General features: G+C 25.9%; 1 protein-coding gene and 1 long non-coding RNA gene across 2 annotated transcripts in view; one reads left to right on the forward strand and one right to left on the reverse strand.

Annotated features, from left to right (window-relative positions):
* Positions 1-4,138: 4,138 nt before the first annotated feature.
* LOC129615444 (uncharacterized) overlaps positions 4,139-24,541 on the reverse strand; it is a 62,210-nt gene continuing 41,807 nt past the window's right edge. The window contains exon 3 of the long non-coding RNA XR_008697456.1: positions 4,139-4,372. This is a non-coding gene — a long non-coding RNA (uncharacterized LOC129615444). The remainder of the gene's footprint in view (positions 4,373-24,541) is intronic.
* LOC129615430 (homeotic protein caudal-like) lies at positions 22,643-24,536 on the forward strand. Its single transcript, XM_055530642.1, has one exon. The coding sequence runs from the start codon at positions 22,706-22,708 to the stop codon at positions 24,287-24,289; it is 1,584 nt and encodes a 527-aa protein (XP_055386617.1). The 5' UTR covers positions 22,643-22,705; the 3' UTR covers positions 24,290-24,536.

The following is a 24,541-nucleotide window of genomic DNA, read 5'->3' on the forward strand; positions in this document are numbered from 1 at the left end:
GGTTATTAAATTTATTATTTAAATTTTTTATATATGTGTGTATTTAAAAAAGTAAATTGATTTTTATTAAGTTGATGAAATTATATGATCCTTAACTAAAGTGTAATTTAAACCATGATTATATTAATTAAATGTTGTTATTTATACGAGGAGTGAAAGAGTGAGCTGTACCTTATTGACACGTTAATTATTCAAAAATAAAAAAGTTTCTTCAACTAAAACTTTAGATAATTAAACTAGCCGAAGTAACTCGTGTATACAGTGAATTTTTATTAATCTTTTGGAATATCATTCAGGTTTAACCCATAGAATGCTACGTATCTGAATTTTTTAATGAAGTATAGTGGATTCTGGACGCTTAATGACAGCTAGTGATAATCGGGTTATGGTAGCAAAATGACACATTTACTAATCGAGGAGCGGTGGACCTAGGCATAATGTAACTAGAATATGTATTTTATGCAATCCTTTTAAAATTATTGATAGAATTACAGTGTATCTGAAAATGATTATGTGTTAGCAATAATTATAAATATAGTTACAAGGCATTATTTCTGTTTTATTACAGTCCTAGAATGGAAAACTCTGAAAAAACGCGCCTTCATATAAAAACAGTTCAGTGTTCGGTCACTCCCATTTTCAAGCTAAATACAACATTGGTCGAATTTGTAAGTTTCAAAAAGTTATGCCTGCCGGTAATACTCTTCGAAGAGAATCAGAAGTGATAGTCGGGCAGGCACTATAATTTGAACAGGGGAAGTGCAAAGTGGAAATACTTTGAGCGGAATGACGTAGAATATTGAAAAAGAAATTAGAGTTAATGGCAGAACACGGGCATATGTAAGAGTATTGGCGAGCAATTAAGCTGGCTGAAGAGGTTATGTGGATAACTCTATGCTATTGAGTGCAAGCAGTTGAATTGGAGTGACAGCAACAAGAAAAAAGTCGGAACACTGCTGTATCCCAGAAATCTTCAGTTTTCTTTTCAAAATTTTTTAGTTCAGATTTTCACTTTCAGAAAAACTGTAGTCTCTAAAATAAAATTACATAATATTACTGTGCTTTCATACTCAATACAAACAACTCAAATATGTGTGCACCTTAATAGAGATGCCTACAAAATATTTTGATATTTTTTTGATATTTTTCAAAAAAATTAAAATTTGTTTAAAAATATTTTATGAAAAATAAAGAATTCATGTCGGCATTTTGTTTCAAAAACAATTTAAAAAATTCGCTGCATGAAGTATGAAATTAAAGTTCAATTTGTTTTTGTTTCTGCTTTTATCTTGAAAAGATTTTATTGCTGTTTTTGGTTTTGAAATTTCAGTGTATTTTTTTTTTTTCAGTGTTTAATATCAATATTGCACGTATTTTGACTATGTTACAAAAGTATGAAATTTACTTTACATAGTTGCCGAAAAAATTCTGATGAATATTGTTTTTGTTTTTTGTTCTCTTCAACTAATTTTAATTTGAGTTAAGGGTAAAATTAGTGGTTTATAAAAGGGCTCATTTTACATTTTTAAGATTTTTAATTAAAATAGTTTTCTGAAGATCTTATTAACTTCAGTCAAAGATATTTAATTTTATAAGTATGCTTCAGGAAGGCATTTTTGAGTGTTCTTGTTTGTTAATTTAAAAAAATGATTGAATGGAAATTCTGACTCACTGAACTCAGAAGGAAATATGAAACTTAAAGTGTTTAAAAAACGAATATCGGGAAAAAAAACTTTGGTTGTTTGTGAAGAAGAAAAATTTTCTTCGTACAATGCCGTCCGAGTGACATATAAGTATTCGTTAAACATTTTCGACTACATTCAGCTACCAAAATTACAAAAATCTACTAAAATTACATTCAGTTGCAAGGATATATTCTTAGATCATGGATAATGGATGGCCTTAATGCAGCCAATAAGTACATTTTCTCTAATTTTATTTTTGAAAATTTTTTCACCAAATTACCTTAGTACAGAAATATTATACAAAGTCTCTTGTTTACAGATTTTCAATAATATAATATAATGAAGTTCATTGAGATGACAACTCTGTTCATACACAGAACACATAATTGTATTATTTAGTAAAATATTGTGAAAATTTGTAAAAGTATAGTTGACCCCTGTGATGCATTCACAATTTGTATACACAAAATTAATACTGATCAATTTTCTTTTTCAATATAGAAGCATAACTAATGAAGTGATGAAATATTTTATTGTTTAGTATTTTGAATAAGGATATAATAAGGAAAAAGGATATAAATTATACTTTTTTTCAAAATAAATATTTTATATTTGGAGTAAGTGACTTTGTATTAGCAATAAACTAGTTATAAGTAAAAGATATAAGGACACTTCACTTGCTACGACCCTTTACGCATAAATAATTTGGATTGAATGAATAATTGAGATGTTTAAAGATCTTAAGACTCAAGTATAGGTAGGTACAATTATTGTGATTTGTATATAAAGATTTTAGTATTAAATATACAAAATTTTAAGATTCAAGGTCAGAATGAGAATATTTTCTTGATTTTATTGAACTAATCAAATGCCTGTTTGTTGTTTTAAAGAAAATTAATTAAAATTGTAATATGAGAAATATAAAAAAGCCCTTGGTGCAATAAAAATTTTGTGAAACGATTAAAATTTGCTTAATTCTTGGAATTCAGTATTGTTCTCTAAATAATCCAAAATTGTTTAAATCCCTTATAATATGAAAATGAGATTTTGCATCATAAAACTGTTTTAGATTTTAGGATTAATAATAAAGTTCCAAAAATTTCATTTAATATTAATCAAAAATTGTTTTATTGGATTTATCATTTTTGGACGAAAGGATCAAATTTATTAAACCAAAATATTATTCTATTAATTTCGAAAATTAAAAGACTGTAAGTATTTTATTATGACGGTGTTCTTATCTAAATACAAAAAGTTATAAAATTGTTTTTTTAATTTCTCATAATTGGCAGAAGATTTCTTTCGAATATAAAGGTCTCTTAAAAATATGGTTAAGGTGGAATAATAAAATTCATAAGAAATATAAAAATGTAAATCAAAGTATTTTAAGAAAGCCACAGATTTTTGTATAGAAAAAATATGGCAACATAATGCGTACTTTGTGCAAACGAATGGGCAGGAAAGTCTTTGTTCTAACTCTTTTTGAGTCTATTAAATGGAAGAAAAGTACTATTAATAGTGGATGATTAATCTATGAGCCTGTTTTCGGGATAGCCATCTCAGACGTCTGCCTCACACCGTATAACTTTGATTGTGCGTACAAACTGGTGTTTCCTGTTCAACGTGTATAGAGACAGGGTAGTTAATTTTTTGAGTTTTTGAGTTGGCGCGGATGTTAGCTGAGATAACTTTCGTTCGGCCGCGGGACTGTTGAGGAGATTTCAAACCTTCGGTGGCTTTCGAAAGATGTCTTCGTGCGGAGATATTCTTTTCATCCCGCTTAAGGAAATTTTTCTCAGAACTTTCCGGGATGGATCGAAAACTAGTTCATGCTATTATTAGCTTTTTCACCGGGCATTGTCCTCATATCGACTATACATAGTCCATGTGTAGCCTTCTTCCTCTGTTCGTAAGAAGACCTCAACAGTGTTTTGGAACTCGCATCCAACTCCCTAAAAGATATCTCCAGGTATTTACTTGAGACCGGGATTGTATAAGTGGAGGTGTTCCTTTTCCCATATCTCTACCTAGTAGTCTACAAATTTACAGTCTGATATACTATTCACTATGGTGTAGGGTATAACAATGATTTTTAATAACCTTTGGCATTATTGAATTCCAAAATTGTTGCTTTTTCTTCTAATTACCGCTATATACAAAAAATTAGTTTCCATTATTATTTTTTTTATTGAAATTTATAAATTTTTTAAATATTTTTCCCATTTTCTTTAAGCTACACTCAAATTATCATGCAATGGTATAGAAGTATAATTTCTACTTTTGAAATCATTTTACAAAATTATCGAATTAGTTATAATTTTATGCTATAATTTAATTTTAATTAATTCTGTATTATTTTACAGCAATTAAACACAATTATTTTAAATTAAACACAAAATACATAAATTATGTTGAGAGCAAGTGATTTTCTTTCTCTTATAGCTTGACTTCTAAGAAGTAAATTAAACATTTTTTATGTTAATTGGAGAATAAAAAATTGCATTTATGCTCATATTGTATATTGAGAGATTTACTCGCTACAGCTTTTATTTACATTTACGTTTTGTGCAAACTTACCTTAAGATGAGACTATGAGAGAGATAAAAAATATGGAGTAAATGTAGAGCTGTATACTGCTTTGCATATGTTAATTAAATTTGTTATTGTGTTGCTGAGCAGTTTGATTTCTGAAATTAAAAAGAAAGGTAAGGAGAATTAGTTTTGTGGGTATTGTGGGTATATTATAATGTGAAAATTATGAGAGACACAATTGAGTATAATTTTTAATTATTGCTCAGGTAATTTGATATGCATTTTGGTTCAAATTGTTATTTTGGTTTTTAATCGTTTGCTTAATTAAGAGAATAATGAGAAGTACAGAGAAGTCACGCTAAAAGCTTTAGTGGTTTCGAAACACTGGTGATTAAAATTAATTTTTTCTGGTTTTATGATTGCGCTTCAGTTACTAGTATAACTTCGTTTCGGCAAGAGACAGACGGATATTCTTAAAAAAGACTTTGGAAGCTGGAGGGTGAAAAGGTTTTCTTACGAATATCTCCGCTTATTTTGATGCTTTCATTAATATGAAGGCATAATTGCCTTCAAATTTGAAAATAATTTAATACTTAATTTTTCAAAAAATGTTCCTGGTTCATAATTATAACAAAACTGCAAATTCTTTCTACTTTTTTGCTCATGTTAAAAATTAAAAACTTTTTTTTTAAATTTTGCTCATTGCTTCTCTCACAAACTCTTGTTAGTTTATTTTAAAAGTTAAAAAAACTTGGTGTACTAATAAGATGCGCTTGTTAAAACTTTTAATGGAATGAAAAACTTGTAAACATAAAAATGTACTGAATTGCTTTTTTTTTTGCTTCTTAAGAAAAAAAGGGAAAAGTTTTTGTTAAAATTGTAATTTGATCACATGTTAAGAATATATTGTGCATTATATGTACATACACACATACATACGTGTATTTATATAAAAACATTATTGGTAAAAAGTGAATCGTTTAAGTAATTGTTTGGTATAGTTGAATTTAGATAGGGAGATCAACCAAGGAGAGTGAAAAAATGGGATGGACCTATGATTTCTTACGCGGATGAGATTACACCATTCATCAATATTTCAGGCTGAAACATATTCTATATTTAATTATGCTCTTCGGACTGTTTCAGCAGAAACCTCAGCAGGTGGAGGATCGTTATTTTGTCGAAAAATCGGGTCGCCCTTGGGTTCCTCTCGTCTGTTCTACCTCAACTAGGTAAAACAAGGTAAATTTGATGTCGGTTCCAGATCATTACGGTGTAGAAGGAATTCAGGAAGCTGACGGTCTCGCTCAGACGGAAGTAGCAACTCCTTTTATAAGGCCGGTGCAAGAACTGGTCATACTTGTTCGTCCAAATTTGAAGGTATTAGAGGATGAGGTCTGATTACTGAAAAGGTGTGATTGAGTCTGCCCTGAAATTAACTTAAAAATTAATATAAGTAAGTGCAAACATATTAGTGTTCCATTTATAGTACGATGTAATACAAGTGTAGGTATGAGTGAACAACATTGCTCACAATCATACAATTTTCTTTGCGCTCGAACCAAAAGTATTAATTTCGAACATAATAAAGCATTGAAACTATATTTTGACGCGCAATAGTACTGTAATTAATATTACAAATGTAATAATATTTTAAGATCTATTTCCTTAATAATTTAATACATTTAATGTTTCACTAAATAATTTATTACCTTTGAAATAAGAAGAAAAACGAAACTCTTATACAAATTACAAAAAATATCAATAATAATTAAAGCTACTTAAGGGTGCTTTATTTTCTTTTTTTATCAAACAACTTAATATTTTGTGTACTGCATTAAAGTTTTTCACAAAAAAAAAGCATTTCTTGAATTTTAAAGTAAGGGTCCTTGAGAGGATGAAAAAAAGGATTTAAATATAATTCATTTATTATATTGCACCTCTTACTTTTAATGCAAAAAAGAAAAAAATAAGCAGGAAAAAATTAAAAAAGGAAAGGAGTAAGAATTTTATGAGTTTTTTTTTACAGAAATTCAACTACATAAAACATTACTCTTGAAGATTTTCTGAAGAGATCATTAAGAAAATACTTTGGATACATAAAAAGGGACCATTAAAAATTATGACTCATATGAATGCACATTAAGAGTGTAAATGAAAAATGAGATAATTTTCTTTGAATATATAGGTACTCATATTAAAGATTTATTAAGAAAAGGATAAATTTTATCTTTAAAATTTTTAAAGTTATGAAATTGAATTATATGCAAAATTCAAAAATATTGAATTATTTGTCATGTTTTTTTGATAATGGGAGAGGAATGCACTGGACCTATTTTGTGAAATTCGCTAAAATATGGAAAAATGTCTGTCTAGAACGCAGTTTTTACAAAAATCCATTAAAATATGGAACACTGTCTGTCTGGCACATAATTTTTAAGAAAGTTTGTTAAAATATGGAAAAATTTTTGTCTGAAACACAATTTTTATGAAAATTCGTTAAAATATGAAAAAATGTATGTCTGGAACGCCATTTTTATGAAAATCCGTTAAAATATGGAAAAATGTCTGTCTGGAACGCAGTTTTTACGAAAATTCGTTAAAATTGGGGAAAATGTCTGTCTGGAACGCAGTTTTTACGAAAATCCGTTAAAATAGAGAAAAATGTCTGTCTGGAACGCAGTTTTTACGAAAATTCGTTAAAGTATGCGAAAATGTCCGTCTGGAACGCAGTTTTTACGAAAATCCGTTGAAATATGGAAAAGTATCTGTCTGGAACGCAGGTTTTACAAAAATTCCATAAAATATGGGAAAATGTCTGTCTGGAACGCAGTTGTTATGAAAATTCGTTAAAATATGGGAAAATGTTTGTCTGGAACGCAGTTTTTACGAAAATTCGTTAAAATATGGAGAAAAATCTGTCTGGAACGCAATTTTTACGAAAATTCGTTAAAATATGGAAAAATATCTGTCTGGAACGCTGTTTTTACGAAAATTCGTTAAAATATGGAAAAATGTCTGTCTGGAACGCAGTTTTTACTAACATTCCTCAAAATATGACAAATGTGTGTCTGAAACGCAGTTTTTATGAAAATTCTTGAAAATATTGGAAACTGTCTGCCTGGAACGAAAGCGGGGAGTAGTTTGAATGGTGTGTATAGCAATTATAATCTAAAGCTAAAAATCTAAATTGCAATAATTACAGCTTTTTTAAACAAATTTACTCTACAAATTGTAAATAAGTTCCATTTTATCCCCATTTTAAATTGCTTTGCCAATAAAACTTTCGGGACGCATCTATTTTTGATTTAGTTTTGTTAAAAAAAATTTTTTTTTTTGTCAACTAATCAACAATAAAATTTTTAACAATTTTATTTTTTCTATGGCTGACAAAAAATATTGCATTTGAAGCAAGAAAAAAAAAAAAAGGGAAAAATCTAAAAAAGTTCTCCCTTTTTTTTTTTAATGTCCTCAATTATCAGGGTTTTTTTTTTTAGGTTTTGTTAAGTTAAAACTAATATTTTTATAAAACGATTCCGAATTTTATGTATGTAGCCTTTTTCGTCCTTATACACACACATTCAATTAAATTGATTGAAATTTTAAAAATTAAAAAAAAAAATGGAATTAACTGTCTTTTTTTTTGCTTTTTTTTCATTTCAGAGAATTGATAATTGCCGTTAAGTAAAATATAACACACCCATAGATTAATATTTTTTAGTGGCGGTGAATTTTGTGTGTCGGTGATTCCATTAAAATATTATTTTTTTTTTTGTTAGAAAAAAAAAAGAGTTATAAAATTGAATTCATTTTGTTTTATGAAAAAGTCGAAAATTTTATTGTTATTTTTGTCTTTTTTTTGTTTTTCTTTGTTTAATCCTATATAAAGCCTTTAACACTTTTAACTCAGTTGGAAATTTTTTAATTCGTTTTTTGTATTTTTTTTTTGTTGAAATTTTTCTTTACTCTGCTTTGTTCTGCGTTTGTTAAAAATTTTATAAGTAAAACTTCTGTTTATTTTTTTTTTCTATTTTAAAAAGAAGCGAAGCCATTATGTCGGATCCGACTGATTATGACTGATTTTTGTTGCTTTTAATTTAAAGGTTTTTTTTTCGAAAAATTCCAAGTACAATCGTTTTGTTAATTTTTATATTAAATTTTTTTGATTATAAAATGAAAAATTTTTTCAAAAAGCACCTGCTAATTTTATTACACCTTAACCTTTAATTTTTTTAGTATTTTTATTATAATTTGTAATATTATATTTTCGCTATTCAAAAGATTAAAGTTATTGATTTTATAATTTTGTTTTTTGTTTTATTTTTATCGAAAATTGATTTCGTCTTCTTGAATAAGAGGCAACAAAAACAAAATTCATTTAATAGCTTATCAAACATAAATCATAATGCTGTTCATAAATTTAAATTTCAGAAGAAGAAAAAGCATAAGAAATTTAAGGTTGGTCAGAAAACGAAGAAGAAAAATTAAATAGGAATTGATAAAGTGGCAAGTACAACAGGCAAAGTTTGAATTAGCTATATAAATTTTAAAGAAAAAATTTTGCTCAATAGATTTTTAAAAAAATAATATTTTTCAAATAGTCTTTGGGTCTCCGTTCGATTATACAAGGAAATGCCTTTTAATTGGGATTCCAAATCATCCAGATAAGTTAATTGGGATTGACAAATCCAGATAAGTTTCTAAAAGATTTGGGTATGAATTTTAATGGTCTCCCTTTAAAATTGGTTAAAATTGACAAATAGTTTTGGAAATCAATTTAATTTTAATTGTAAATATTTCTTTATTTTAAGGTTTTGATGCTCCAATGGGCCATGGCATGAATGCCCAACATGGATAACTCTGAAATAGCAAATATGTTGCCAACATATACAACTGAATACAGCCTGCTTTATATATACTGTGGTAATATTCTCATTTTTTTTAATTTTCAGTACTGGCGCCCGAGCAGATAGCAAGACGAAAAATATGTTTACGCTTATTCTATCAAAAAATTTACTGCCAACTAACTGATTGAACTAAAAAAAGAAGAAAATTTGTTGTTTGCTCATCTTTTTTCACTTATTTTAAAACATTTCTTAACTGATACATAACCAATATTATGCCATCATATACATACAATCTAGTAGAATTTTTAATATTTTTATGTTGATGGTAAAAAAAAAAATTAATCAAAAAAATTTTAACAGAAATGTGTAACTTTTTTTTAAATTTTTTTTTTTTAAATACTTAAAAATATTTGAAGAACCAAAAATTAAGAAGCAATCGTTTTTGTTTAACAAGAGTGCCTAGTTATTCTTTTAAAAAAAAATTATTCTGTCGTCCTATAAAAAACTAGGGGATCATTGATGTCTTTATATTTTGATAGAAATATCAAAGTCATAAAACCAAAAGTAAAGAAATGAAAATAAAAAATAATTTTAGTTGGTCTAAGGGTCCATAAATCATTTTTGGAGTTGAAAAATAAAAAAATTGAAATTTAAAAAATTTTTCATCAAATAAATAAATTTTTTTTTTTTTTGGTATATGCATTATAAATAAAGAAATAAATGTCAGAAATTTGACAATTTTTTGTTTTATGTTCGTTTGTATTGAATTGTTTGATTATGCGATTGATTTGTGTTCTGTTTGATAAAAGAAAACAAAAAAAAAAAAATTGATGTTTAAAATAAAAAAAATGATTTAATGTCAATATTTAATGTCTTAATTGAAAAATAAATTGGGTTCAATTAGAAATCATTTTTTTATACTTAGTCATAGGGGAAAAATTTTGTGTTTAGTACAAAAATTCGCTATTTTATTCGATATAATATGTACGCAAGCTTTCGTATGATTATTAGGAGTCTTATAAAGTTTCTACAACTGCAATTTAGTATTACTACGATAACTTCGATATTTACAAATAAGTTGGCTAAAACTTTACACATTCTTTTTTCCTGTTGCAGTATTTTGTGTGTGAGGGATGTAAGGACTATCATTCTAAATTGGGCGGCTTATTTAAAGAAATTACTGTATTCCTCAGTAAGCAAAAAGATGAGTACATGGTATTGGCCGCGAAATATATGGAAACCAATTGAAAAAATTTAAAATGTTAGGAATCTTCCAACTATGTTATGATAGTATTTCAACAAGTTTTTGAACTATTTACAGAAAACAATATTATTGCTACCTATAAGATGTTGTAAACAAGAATATGCAAACAATTTATAATTGGATGTCTGAACATATGTATGCAAGTTAAAAATAAATACCAGCAAAATCAAGCCAAACCTGCTAATAGTCTAGCAATACAGTACAATGTCAAATCTGAAATAACAATGAATTAACTTGGAATAATATTACACAATCATAAATGGAAAGGCCGAGCAGAATTTCGGGGTTACTCAAAATTATTAAAAAAAAAGTACTAAAATATGTTCTACGTTTCGACAACGTGTTCAATTCAAATCTGATGAAATACCTACAGCACACCTTCAAAGACTGCAAAACAGAGCAACTAAAAACTTTTTTAAATACCATTGGAGAATATTAACACAAGTGATACACCAGAGTTTAAAAATATTGCCTCTAAATAGTTAAGTTAAATTTAAACTAACAATTCGGGTCAAACTAATCGTAACAAAAAATATTCAAATTAATGCGGAGCTTGTGTTTAACAATAAAGTTCAGAAAATTTTATGTTATCAAAAATTTTATGTAGCAGACTGTTTTAAATGTTATACTTTGGCAGGTTGTCATGGTATTTATTACAATGTCTTTGGTAGGTATAAGCTGATATACATATGTACATATATCAAGCTTACATATGTATATTAGCCCCTTGAGTCTTCCCATATATTAAAATAAACTTTAAACTTGATTTTATTATGGCCTAAAAATCACTTTTCCAATATTTTTTTTTGATTTGATGTCTTAAGCAGGCGTACGTACGTACCAAATGTGCATGTGCATATTATTCTTACAATAAAATTAATTAAATTTAATATTCAATTTATGTAGGATACTGCAATATGCTTTTTCTGAAAAATTATGAAATGTTTTGTAATTAATTTTATTATTTGTGTGATTGTTTTTGCTATTTTTCTTTTTCAAATTTGAGAAAATTTTTATTTTTTAGTTTTATAAAAAAATTTTTATAGAAGTTTTTTTCATAGCCACATTTGTTTTATGTTTTTTGACCTAATTTTCATGAAAAAAATCATTTTAATTAGAAAAAGTTTAATTTTTCTCTTTTGAGTTTGCTGTTTTGCTAAAAAGTTTAAATGCCTTTTTGACATGGCAAAATGGTGACTTAAGTTTTTAATATTAAAGTATTTTCTTTTTTTTATTGTATACACATTCACATACCACTCGTATAATACTTAGAAATGTAAGAGTGTATATAATTATAAGAGTGAATATTTAATATAACAGTTTTTAAATGTAATTAATGAATATTAGCGCTGTATATTTTATGTGCAATATAAAACAAATTTTGAAATATCGCGTTTAATGTTATTGCTGTTGTTTATGAAAGTTTGAATGAATAATTACTAATCAAAGTGGTATAATACAATTTTACTAATAATCTAATAATAGTATATGTATAACAGTTATAATTGTTTGTTCAATAAAAATTTTTTAAATTTTATATTGATTTTGGAAAAAGTTTTATTTTAATTTTTAAATTGTTGCATTATGGACTTAATACCATATTTGGAGCATTTAATAAAAATTTGAAATTAAAATCGAATTTGAATTGCTGGCAATTCTAAAACAAAATATTTTGTGATCGAATTACGTTTTGTATGTGATATAATTAAGTAGTTTTTGATAAATTTGTACTGTCGTAATGGTATGTATAAGTATTCGCCATTGCTCGTCAGAGAAAAACTAAGCAAATACAATGACATTATCGTTCTTGAAATTTAGTTAAATATTGAAAGGAAGCTGATTGAACTTTAAACCCCATAATTGAAAAATTTTTGAGGTAAATTCAATTAATTGTGAACAACATCTTCTAGATTGTAGATTACTGGAGAAAGATATGGAGAAAGGAACTCCTTTTCTCCGGTCACCGCAGTCCGCCCTGCTTGAAAATAGCAGGACAGTCACACAGAATATGTATGGCCGTCAGAATCCACATAAAAGGGAGTCCGATTTGTGCAGATGATATTAAAGTAGATAATGCACAGTGAAGAAGCTATTAACAGCACGAACCTGATTTCCATCCATCCTCAGCAACTCCGAAGAGACCTTTCTATAGCAAGATGGAAGCAACAGCCCCGCATGATGGCATCCCTCAGTGACATCCCTACTAAAATTTGATTCTCGTTCAAGTAAAATGGCAAATAGCAGACATTGGTAGCCCAGTGAAAGGGACTGGCCGCACGAAAGAAGGCTCGTCACTAATCTCGTTGCTCCTATTCGATTCCATTATTATATATTTTATTACTATACTTCTATTCCGCTCTCTCACGCCATATTTCGTCTATGATCAACATTCGATAAATTTTAAAGTGAATTCAATCTTGGCGTATTTTTTAACAATTTAAATTGAATGTTCTCAATGTCTTTGAAAATATAAAAATTTAATTAAGCAAAATTTTAAGCCCACCTTTATTTTCTTTCCATTTTTATTTAAAAAAAAAAAAAAAACAAAAAAAAATGGAATAAATCGAATAGGTTGGACCATTTTAATTTTATTTTTTTTTTCATTTTCATTTTGTTATTATTATTCGTATTGTTAAGTGAAGAAAGAGAAAAAATTAAAATCGAAACAGAATACTAGAGGGGCGTGTAACAATATATTGTAAAATAAAAAGATTTTATTTTGAAATATGACGGCCATACTACAAATGCATATTGAATGCATGATGAAAAATTCGAAACAATTAGTGTTTTAATGCATCCAATCTATACGTATATCGTGGTTGTGTTTAAAATAAAATTATATATTTTTATATATTCAAATTGCAATACTTTTGTACTAATACACAATTCAGCAAATGGTATGTATAAGCTGAATTTGGTATTTGTGTGGTATATTGCAACAAATTGGTTCTTAGCGAATTTATGTGCAAGATATCAATAAATTTATGTTATTTTCGTATGTGCTCTTCATTGGGCGTCTACACAAATGCAGATTTAATGTCAATTGACTAATTCAGCAACAAAACGTTTCAATGGGTCTTGCATTCCTGCCTGAATCCATATTGACGTTGCATCTATATGTTTCTCTAATGTTTTGCAATCAGTTTGATTCGAACTATAGTTATTCCAGTGATTATGACGAATTGCTGAATTCAATATTTTTTTCACAACTAGAGTGTTCAATATATAATTCGGAAAAGCAGATGATAAAGGCATCAAATGCATATTGAATAATTGCGATATTTTTAAAATTACCCAATGAAAAAAAATATTGAAGTGTTGAATAAACTGTACATTAATTGCAAATGGAATATTTATAATAATAATTACAAAGTACATAATGAATGCGAATACATAACGAATATTTTTTTTTTATGAATGCTTTATTTTAATATTTACGCAATCAAGAAATTTATAATCCTTCAGAATTGAATACCCAATGGACTTATAAAATTATAAAGAATAAATATTTTTTTTTGTTAAATCGTTTCGTTTACATTAAGTCATTTTTGATTTATACTCGTATGTGTGCCTTAAAACTCTCACAATGCTTCGTGTATTTTTTAAAAATTTTTATATTTTTGTATTTAATGCTTTTTTTTATTCTGATTCTGTTAGTTTAACCTAAGTTCAATCGGCTTTATTTAAATATTATGGAAATTTTAAATATGTATATGAAAAATATATTAACTATGTATATCTTGGTGTGTATTTGCGTGCATATGAGTTGAGAAATGTATTTGTGCGAACATATAAAACCCAAAACCAGTGTATTTTAAAGGGTCATAGTTTCCCTTGAACTTTATAGTTTGAGTTGTTCAAAATTTTTTCCAATATTGCATTTTGAACTCTGAAAACTACCATTCTCTAAAAATTTATAAAAGTGACCCCTAATATTTTGGAGTAATATACATGTACATCGATTTTATCAAGAACACGAGGTGAGCTTATGACTGAGATAAAAAAACAGAAACATATTTGAACTTTTAATTTTTCAATAATTAAATACAATGGAGAGAACAATAGAAAGATAACAAAGATAATAGTGGTATATAACAATAGAAAGTTCTTAAATATGGATTCTCGGGGGATCATACATACCGTAAAATAAAAAGACGAAATGATCCGAGAATTAGTCACTCCAAGAAGGATTTCGTTGTAGGTATAGCTTGTCAAATGAAGAGGCATACTAAGGATTTAGGAGACACTAATTTTTGATAATTCATTCAAATTTTGGTGTGCGGGAATAGTTAAAATCTTTGGATAGAGCTACACAATAGGCTACGGAAAATATATTAGTGTTGGCTGCATTGTCACAAGACGCTTGGACATACCCGGACACTTAATGTTTGTTTAACTGAAGAGAAGGGTGTAAGGGATTTGCACTAATGTATTGGGAAATAAGGAATGCAGTAATTCACATTCAAATTCAAGAATAATTCAATTGAAATTTTCTCTATATTCTTATAAAAACGAATTTGTATAATATGGAGCATTGGTTTCAGAATCTCGTAAGGTGAAAACAACTTTTTCCTACTTTGAAAATAAAGTTGGTAAAATGTTATGATGATCGCAAAAAGTGCCGACATTTTGTTTTTTTTTTTTTTTTTTTCATTTTGTGGTTTTGTAAATTTATGCTGCCCTCAATTTGAAGATAAATGTTTATGCTCGTTTAAGGATTACAACAATGGCCTCTTTATTTTTTTGTTGTTTTCTGCATTGGTGGAAATTTCCCAGATTTTTTTATATGTATTTTAAGAATTGGTTAAAAATCGATTTAATCCTCAAGCGATTTAAAATTTTTATATCCTTTTTTTTGTAAGTTTATCAGAAAATTTTTAAAGATAAAATAAGAAAAAAAAATAACTGGACATCATATTTTTTATTATAATAATTTAAAGGATATTTTCGAAAATTAATTATTTTATTTTTATATGCGCATAAATAAATAGAAATCGTTTTATGTAAAGTTGAAAAAAAAATAAATAAATTTTATCAAAAAAAAAGGATTCTTAATGAATATTATTGTGATTATTTCGAAATAAAAGTAAATTTATCCAGCTTCAATATTTGATGATATGCAAAAAGGATTGCTATAAAAATTTAGTAACATTTTATCATATCACCTAGGTCATAGAATTCTATAGTGTCTAATATTCAACAGAATTATACTGTCTGTTTGTCAGACTATCATACTGAATTAACATTATACTGAATCAGACTGTCTGATTGCGACAGTCTGATTCAGTATAACACGAACTACCACGTGTAACTACCACGGAACACCTTATAATTGTTACACAATATTTATAAATATTGTGTAACATTTATAGCAAAATAATGGATAGGATACCTCGGGCACGAAGGTGTTCCGTGGGTCGAACAAGTCGAACGAGCTTTGGAGACATTGAACAACCCTAGAAATTCTATCTGATAAATAGAACATAGGACTCACATAATAGGCAGAACAACTCACAACGTCGCTCCCAAGTTATATTGCCGTATATTACAGAATGACAAAAATAGTGTCATAGTTTTTCCTGGCATCAATACGCTCGTGAAAGAAGAATACGGAAGACCACATTGTCGCTTACATTTGATTGCATTTTTCGGCTTGATTATGAAGTTTAGTTCCATTTTCATCATTTTTTAAGAGACGACAGTATAATTTTGAGGAGGCGAAAAGCAGTAGAGTAAACCAATCTCAAATGGGTAAATAGAACAACAAGTAACGTTACAAGAAAACTATAGCTAAAGCTTGATTTACGTCACACTTTCTGATGGAAGGATGTTGGTGTTATAATATAGGGGAATTTACGAGATACCGTAAGTCTGATTAGCATTTATATGCCACGAGAAAAGGACTGAGGTTTCAGGAGAGTCCCGTGATAATGATACCTGCGAGGTATTTTATTCGGTCTTAAGTGAATTCTATTTCAGCTGGTCTGAATGGGAGCGGTAAGAGGAGAGATCGGGAGGTATAACAACGGGTTATTTATATGTTTTCGAGTGGCGGTGTAAATTTTAACGTAGAGGACAAAATAATGTTTGCACTAACGATAATTAAAGTAAACTATTAAAGCAAATTCATTGAAAGAATTGATTAAAATGCAAAACAAACATTTGTTATTACAAATTAATCACATTGTAATTACTGGTATAGTGAGTTGTAGTACTGCTTTGTATATGTGGTTAAAATGTTCTATTACAAATTATATTAAAAAAAAATTATTTTTGCAATTTAACACTATTAATTATTCTTAATTAAAAATTATTATATAATATATTTTAAATTACCTATATTATAATGATATAATAAATTTTATAATATTAATTAACAAATTTAATAATATTAAATTTTCACCGTTAATTAATTATGACTAATTTGAATGATTTTTATAAAATAAAATATGTTTTATTGCTGTTATAGCTTTTAATGTCATTAAAATAGAAATAAATAAATTAATTTTATATATATTTTTTGGTTTTATTGTCAAAAGCAATAGGCAATGTATACTTATTTAAATAAAACAATTTTATAATTTTAATGACTATTTAAAATTTTATATACGTATGATAAGCTCGAAATAATCCAAGATTTGTGTATTTCAATTGTATACTTGTGTAGTACTTATAAGAGCAAAAAAAAACAGTTTTATCTCTATAATAATAAAAATTATTTAAAAATTAGTGAGAGTAAACTACAAATGAGACTACAAATGGAGATTGCAACGCGGTAGGCGTAGAACTGTAGTAGTGCAGTATTAGTAAAATCAATATTTTATAAATTATACTATTATTACCTTCTTCTTTTATTGTTGTAGCTCTTTATTTAGTTTAGAGAGAATTTTAATGAGAAAACGACAAGAATGAATAATATTAAACGGTAAATTAATTTTGATATTATGATTTTTTAATATTGTAATAAAATCAAGGTATTTAAACAAGCAAAATGAATTAATTTGAATTTTATGTATACCCACCAAAATATTTTCTATTATTAAAAAATTATTTCAAAATATTTGAAATAATTGAACTTAATAACAATTAAAAATTATTATCAATTAATATTTCTCAGTATATAAAATTATTTTACATATATAATCAATTTTTAATAACTTCATATTACAATTTAATTTTCAATAATATTAAATAACTTTCATAAAATTGAAAAAACCTGAAAAAAAAAATAATTTGTCACTTTTAATTTATTATCTGTATATACATATATACATATTACAAATATTGAAAATTTTACTGTTACAAATAAAATTTTATTAAAATTGCAAAATTCATAATAATAATTATTTTGTGTATTACAGTTTATCAAATATTTGTGTTATACTATAATAACAACACTATATATACATATTTATTATTATTATTATATTAAATAACATTGTATATATTATTTTAAATAAATTAATTTAATTAACATGGAGATATAAGTATAAGTATAGACAATACTACCTATACGTATATAAAATTTCATCTTATAATTTTTATGACACCAACTATTATACTCGTACATTTATATGTATAACATTTTATGATTATTATTATTATCAATATAAAATTAAGTAATTTTATTGTAAATAAATTTATATATATATAGTAAAAATAATTTATTATAATATTTTGTTTAGATACACAAATCATTACACACAATAATAATGACAATAAATAATAAAATAATATAATATGTGCGTCATAATAATAATAATATAATAATATATTTTATTATTTTATTAAGATATCAAATTGTTATACTATATTGTATAATAATTAAGAATATAATTATATTTATGTATAGACATAAGTATATCTTTTATACAAATTTGAAATTATTATAACAAATTCTTATTAATTTTTAATTAATTAAAAAATGAATGAACACTAAATATTTTTATTAAAAATTTTTATATAATAATCAGCTGGAACATTCATATTTGTGTTATACATAATATAGTACATTATTATTGTGTATAATTATTATCATAATTGATATATGCTTAGGTATTGTAAATGTTGAAATAAAATAAACAATTAAAACCTCAAAATCATCAACTGGTAGTTATACTTTAATATTTTGTACAAATTTAAAGTAATAAAAATATAATAATAAATTACAATTTTCATGTACTTGGTATACACATAATATTTAAGTACATAAAACAACAGGATATTTTTATGTTTTTATTAGAATATGGTATGCACTCGTATACTAGTATATTCACAAAATTAATTTGTTAATTATTGTTAAATTTTTAGTATTTTATAAAAAAATTCATTCAAGAAAACAATTTTTGATATTAATCAATGTAAAAAATGTAAAATAATTATGAATGTAAAAATTTTTTGTTAATTATTTCTCTTAAAGTTAATTAATTTAGTATAAGAGTATTATAAAATGGAAGGCAATAAATAATTTATGTAAAAATAAATAGTTATACCTAAAAACTGAACTAAATCTACCAAATGTTATTTAAAATTTTTTAAGAATTTTATTATAATGATAACGTGAACAACATGTTTTAACAGAAAATTTTAATTGTAGATACCTACCAGTATACTTCCAATACCCTTCCATATAAAAATATAAATTTTACTTATATATATATGTTTGTATTGTATGTAATTTGGGATCATAATATATAAATAGATATATAGTATAACATTTTGTCATATTCACAGTATTATGATAATAATATTTATGCATAAATAGTGTAAATAATTGTTTTGTTACCTAAAACTACAGTTTTCATAATGAATGGGTACCTAACATACATTTTGTTGTTTTATTTCTTTAACAAGGTGACATACAAAATATACTCAATATAATATTGCATTTCAAAAATTTTCAGGTAGGTAAATAATAATATAATATGTGTATTTGTACATACCTACTGCATTTATGTTCAAAATAAAATAATTAGACGCAAAATAGGACATCTACAATTCTTGAAAAATTTTTTTTTAAATTTTTCTCTTAGTTTCCATTTATTTGAAACAAAAAAAAAAATTTTAAATAAAATTTCAATTATAACATGAATGATTTGATTGTAACTACCTTAAAAATATGAATGCATATTGCATGTACCTATGTACATCCATATATGTAGGTATACACATGGGATTTGTACAAAAACAATGTTACACTACTTAATACAAAACAAATCAGATAAAAATGTTCGATTTAGATATGCTCTGTAATGTTCGAAGAGAACTAAAATATGGTAAATGTTTGAATTTAATATTTTAATACAGAATTTTCTAAATATACAACATAAATGAGAAAATGATATGGGAACTTTGAATCCTGTTGCTTAACCGTATTAATTGCTTTTCTAGTGAAACAAAAAGTTTTTTAAAAGATTGTATAAAAATTGAAAGATATTCACAAATTGAAATGCATGTGCGGAACAGCAAACATCTTTTTAACTTCTTACTGGTATTGTTTATAAATATTTTTTATACCATTCATGTATAATTTTCGGCACCCCATTGATTTATTTATTTACCAAACATTCAAAACTGTTATCAAAATTCAACTTTTACAAATATTTCAAAGAGTATAATGATAACAATAATAATAATAATAAGTCACTACTATTATATGATATTTTACTACTATATTTAGATTAAAAAATATAAGAAGATTATATTTTTATTTTATTACTTTATTAGTAAATGTTATACGAAAATACTAAATGTTTGGTATTGTAATATTTTAACCGAATTCAGAGTCAATTATAGGGAAAAGTATAAATAGAATTAAGGGCTATAACCCGTAATTGGGAAATTTGAGTTCATATTCCAGTTTTTTTTTCTATTTTAAAATTGTTATACATACTTTTTTTGGTGTTAATTTGAAAATACCATAGAATAAAAATAAATTGAGCTTTAAATAAATAATATATTTGTTTAGATTTTTAGAATATAATTAAACAATACGTCTCGTGTTAAAAAAGAGAAATATTTGTTTATTTATTTCATTAATAGACTATTACACGTATATTGTTTTAGTAAATAAGTTTAAAAAGTTTTAAAAAAACCTGAAATTTAAAACAATATTCTAATTATATTGTCCGATTTTTTAATATTATGCGTATTTATGACAAAGAAGTCATAAAATAAGAACGTGAATATTTGTCAAATAAATTAATGTATAAATTAATTAAATATAACACTTAGTTTTCTATATATAACAGTGTTATATAAGTATAAAATTTAACTTGGTAAAAAGGTAGTGCTGAACGTTACTTACATTCTCTTTAAATTATTTAATTAACACAATATACAAACATTTTTTCATTAGCATTTTATTTTAATTCTATAGGGCAATTTTTTACTTAAATTGTGTAGGAACGATTTGAGAATAATTGGTATAACACAATTATATTAGAAATATAGAATATAGAAATATGTGATTTATTTTGAGTTTCAAAATTATGGAAAAAAATAAAGACAAAGAGTAAAAGAGCTGAAAAACGTTGTAGTTGTATGTTCGATTCGATTTTAACAAGCTCACGAAATATTTTTACATTCAAAAAAATTTTAACACTTGAGTAATAAAACAATAAAATTCTCAATATAATACAAAAAAAAACATTACCTTAGTTTCGCATAATATTTAAGAATTCTTCATGAAAAAACTGGAAAATTTAGAAATTTCCAAATAAAACAAAAAATAAAAATAAATAAATATTTTCTTTGAAATCTGCCGCGTTTTTTATAAGAATTCGGCGCAATTTTCAGTCATAATAATAACAATAATAATACACCGTCAAATTTATGTAAACCATAAAAATTTTTAAGGATAGGCGGAAGGATTTTTAGTTAAAAAATATTTTAATTTTTGACATTTTTTTTTTTTTTTTTTTGGTAATTTTGTTAGTCTTCTCTTCTAAAGTGTTTTGACAATGGATATATGTAATCGCGCATGTAAATTCTTTAATATCCTAAATATGTTCAGCGAAGCTTTTAGCGGGTACATTAAAAATATTGCAGAAAAATTCGCATTTTTCTACCTTTAAAATGAAATACTTAAAAAAATTATTGGAATTTTTTTTTTTTTAAAAAAAAGTAACGGTCATTTTTGCTGAAAAAGGGTCTAGAAAAAAATTGAAAATTAAATAACGAAAAAACCCAGAACAATTTATTTAACCTTCAACATTTAATGAAAGCATTTAAGGCGACTCTGTGTTGCGTACCAAGAAGAAAACTTGAAAATTTATCGTAACAAAAATTTTTAATGTATTCGCAGAATCATTACCCATTTAACTTAGTTTACACTCAAAAATTAGTTTATGCTTGAAAGACTTTCGTAGATTCGTAGATTTTTAAGGGAACCGAGTGGGGAAGTAGTATCCTCAGGGTCACTGCAACCATTCGCGCAGTACACTATGAAACTCATACCATTATATTTGTGCAATAATTTTGAATATATAGGTAAAGAGTTTATTAAATAATTTTATAAAAAGTTCATTGAAAGTTGTACTTATGTATGAGGGCAACCTTACTCTCTTCTTAATAATTAAAATTAATCAAATTAATAAAATTAAATTTTATTGAAATAACTATTTCAACTTAATTAAATTATTCTGTAATAATTAATTTAAGGTACCTATAAATTTTAATAAAATTATTAAAAATATTTTTACAAAATTTTCTCAAATAAATAACAAAAAAATTTTGTTTTGCCGTCAATTTCAAATTTATGTTTTTCTTTTTATCATTTTGTTACCTAACTTAAATTCATCCCTACTCTACTTTGTAAACTCGTTTTCAAACTGAAAGACAATAAATAACAATTTTCTTTTAAAATATATTTTTGTACATACCTACACACTTAAGTGTCATTTATACCTTTAAATGCTTAACTAATAAGGTATACAATATGAACTACCTACAATTATACATGCAAGACTACAAAAAGACATGAAACTATTTTCCTCTTTTAGCTCTGGATTTTTAAGCGAAGTTTTAAAATTTTATGGATTTATGATAGGTTACATCTTAAACTAAAATATAAAATTTTCTCATTACGTTCCGAGTTGTTAAACGCTTAACATAGTAATTTTGTTTACCGCGATCAGATTTAGTGCTATAAATTTATAAAAAAAAAAACAAAGAAAAAAATGAGCATAAAAACAGTGAAAAAATGAAAAATAGAAAAAAAAAATTTAACAAATCGAAAATTTTATATTGAAGAGAAATAAAAATTTAACAAAAATCCATAAATTTCTAAAAGAAAAAAAAACAAAAAAAAAAAAAATTAACATACTGGTGTTAAGTGTCTTAAAATAAAACGAAAAAAAAAACAAATTAAAATCAAAATGGTTTCCTATTACAACTCACTGTCATATCCACAAAAACATCATACAACAAATTTATCATATCCAACAACACCGCATCAAGCATGGTTTCCTACCAATTATCATCCACATTCAGCAGCAAATCAACAATTTTTAAATGGAATGACCGGCCCACCTGATCATGCAACACATTTAAATCATGCGGCTATGTATTATAATTCACATATGTTTCATCAAGGACCACCACATTCAGCAGCACCACCACCACCACATGATTTATATGGAGCTAGAGAAAATTATCAAAATTTTTCTGCAACAGGTAGTGGAACATCAACACATCATTTACAAACACAATTACCACCACCACCACCATCATCAACATCTTCTGCAACATCATCATCATCATCAAGTGCATTTCATTATCCACATCATCATCATCATCATCATCCACTCCATTCTCATATGAATGGATTACAAAGTAATGGACATCATTTTTATTCATCAGCACATTTTGGAATTGGTACGCCCTCTATTAATAGTATTGGTTCACCATTAGATGAAACATCAAGTAGTGCTGATATTTTAACAGATGGTATACCATCCCCACCAAATACAACGGGTTCAGGTGGGAGTGGTATAAATAGTCCAGGTGTACCAAATTCATCATCATCACCACATGGAATAATAAATAACAGAAATACACCAATAGCAACATCAACACCAACAAATCTTGTCACAAATAATGCACGAAATAATAATAATAGCAAAAACAACAACAACAACAATAATAATAAAAGTAATAATGATAATAACAATCGCGATAATGATGATATTATAGATGATGATAGTATTAATGGTGATGGTGACTCTGTTATACTTGCAAGTAAATTAAAAAATCAATTACAACAATCAAATGTTGGAGAATATTATGATTGGATGAAAAAACCTGCATCATATGGTCAACAACCGAATCCAGGGAAAACTCGAACAAAAGATAAATATCGTGTTGTTTATACTGATTATCAGAGACTTGAATTAGAAAAAGAATATCATACATCACGTTATATAACAATTAGAAGAAAAACTGAATTAGCACAATGTTTACAATTATCTGAAAGACAAGTTAAAATTTGGTTTCAAAATCGACGAGCCAAAGAACGTAAACAAACTAAAAAAAGTGACGATCCAGAAATAATTACTGGAAATTCATCATCATCATCTCCATCAGCAATAACAGGATCGAATTTAGTTAATGGTATGAATACTAATACAGTTGCAGATGATTTAGCTCATTTCTTAGATATTAAACCGAAATTAGAAAATTCTCATAATGATTATCCACATAATACATTTCATCCACAATTATGTTCTGGAATAAGTATGGGACCACCGCCTCCACCATCAGCCTCATCAAATATATTGAATCATTATGGTATGATACCACCAACTTCACATCAAGGTCATCCACATTTAGGTATGTCATCATCTACTTCATCAATTGGACAAAATGGAATATTGTCACAGCCACCTAGTGGACAAAATAATAATGTAATGCAACATGCTTATACCCAAATGTTACAAAGCATGGTTGAACCTATTCCGTGAGCTAATTAAAAAGTGTTAAAAATTTCAATTTTTTCCATATTTCTTTTTTAAAGTTCAATAGCAGATTTAAATAATGTTTTTAAAATTTTTAAAATAAATAAAAATATTTAAAATTCAATTTTAATCAAATTAAATGACAAAATAAAGTGCAAAAATTTTAAAGTACAAAAAAATTAATTATTATAATTTATAAAAAAAATATAATTTAACTTAAATGTATAACAATTATTATAGTTAATATAATAAAAAAAT

The sequence above is a fragment of the Condylostylus longicornis genome, unplaced genomic scaffold, assembly GCF_029603195.1.
Source record: "Condylostylus longicornis isolate FDR11 unplaced genomic scaffold, ASM2960319v2 ptg000005l, whole genome shotgun sequence".
Taxonomy (NCBI): domain Eukaryota; kingdom Metazoa; phylum Arthropoda; class Insecta; order Diptera; family Dolichopodidae; genus Condylostylus; species Condylostylus longicornis.

Coding starts and splice junctions, on each gene's coding strand:
- LOC129615430 (XM_055530642.1), top strand. CDS start 22,706: ATGGTTTCCTATTACAACTCACTGTCATATCCACAAAAACATCATACA.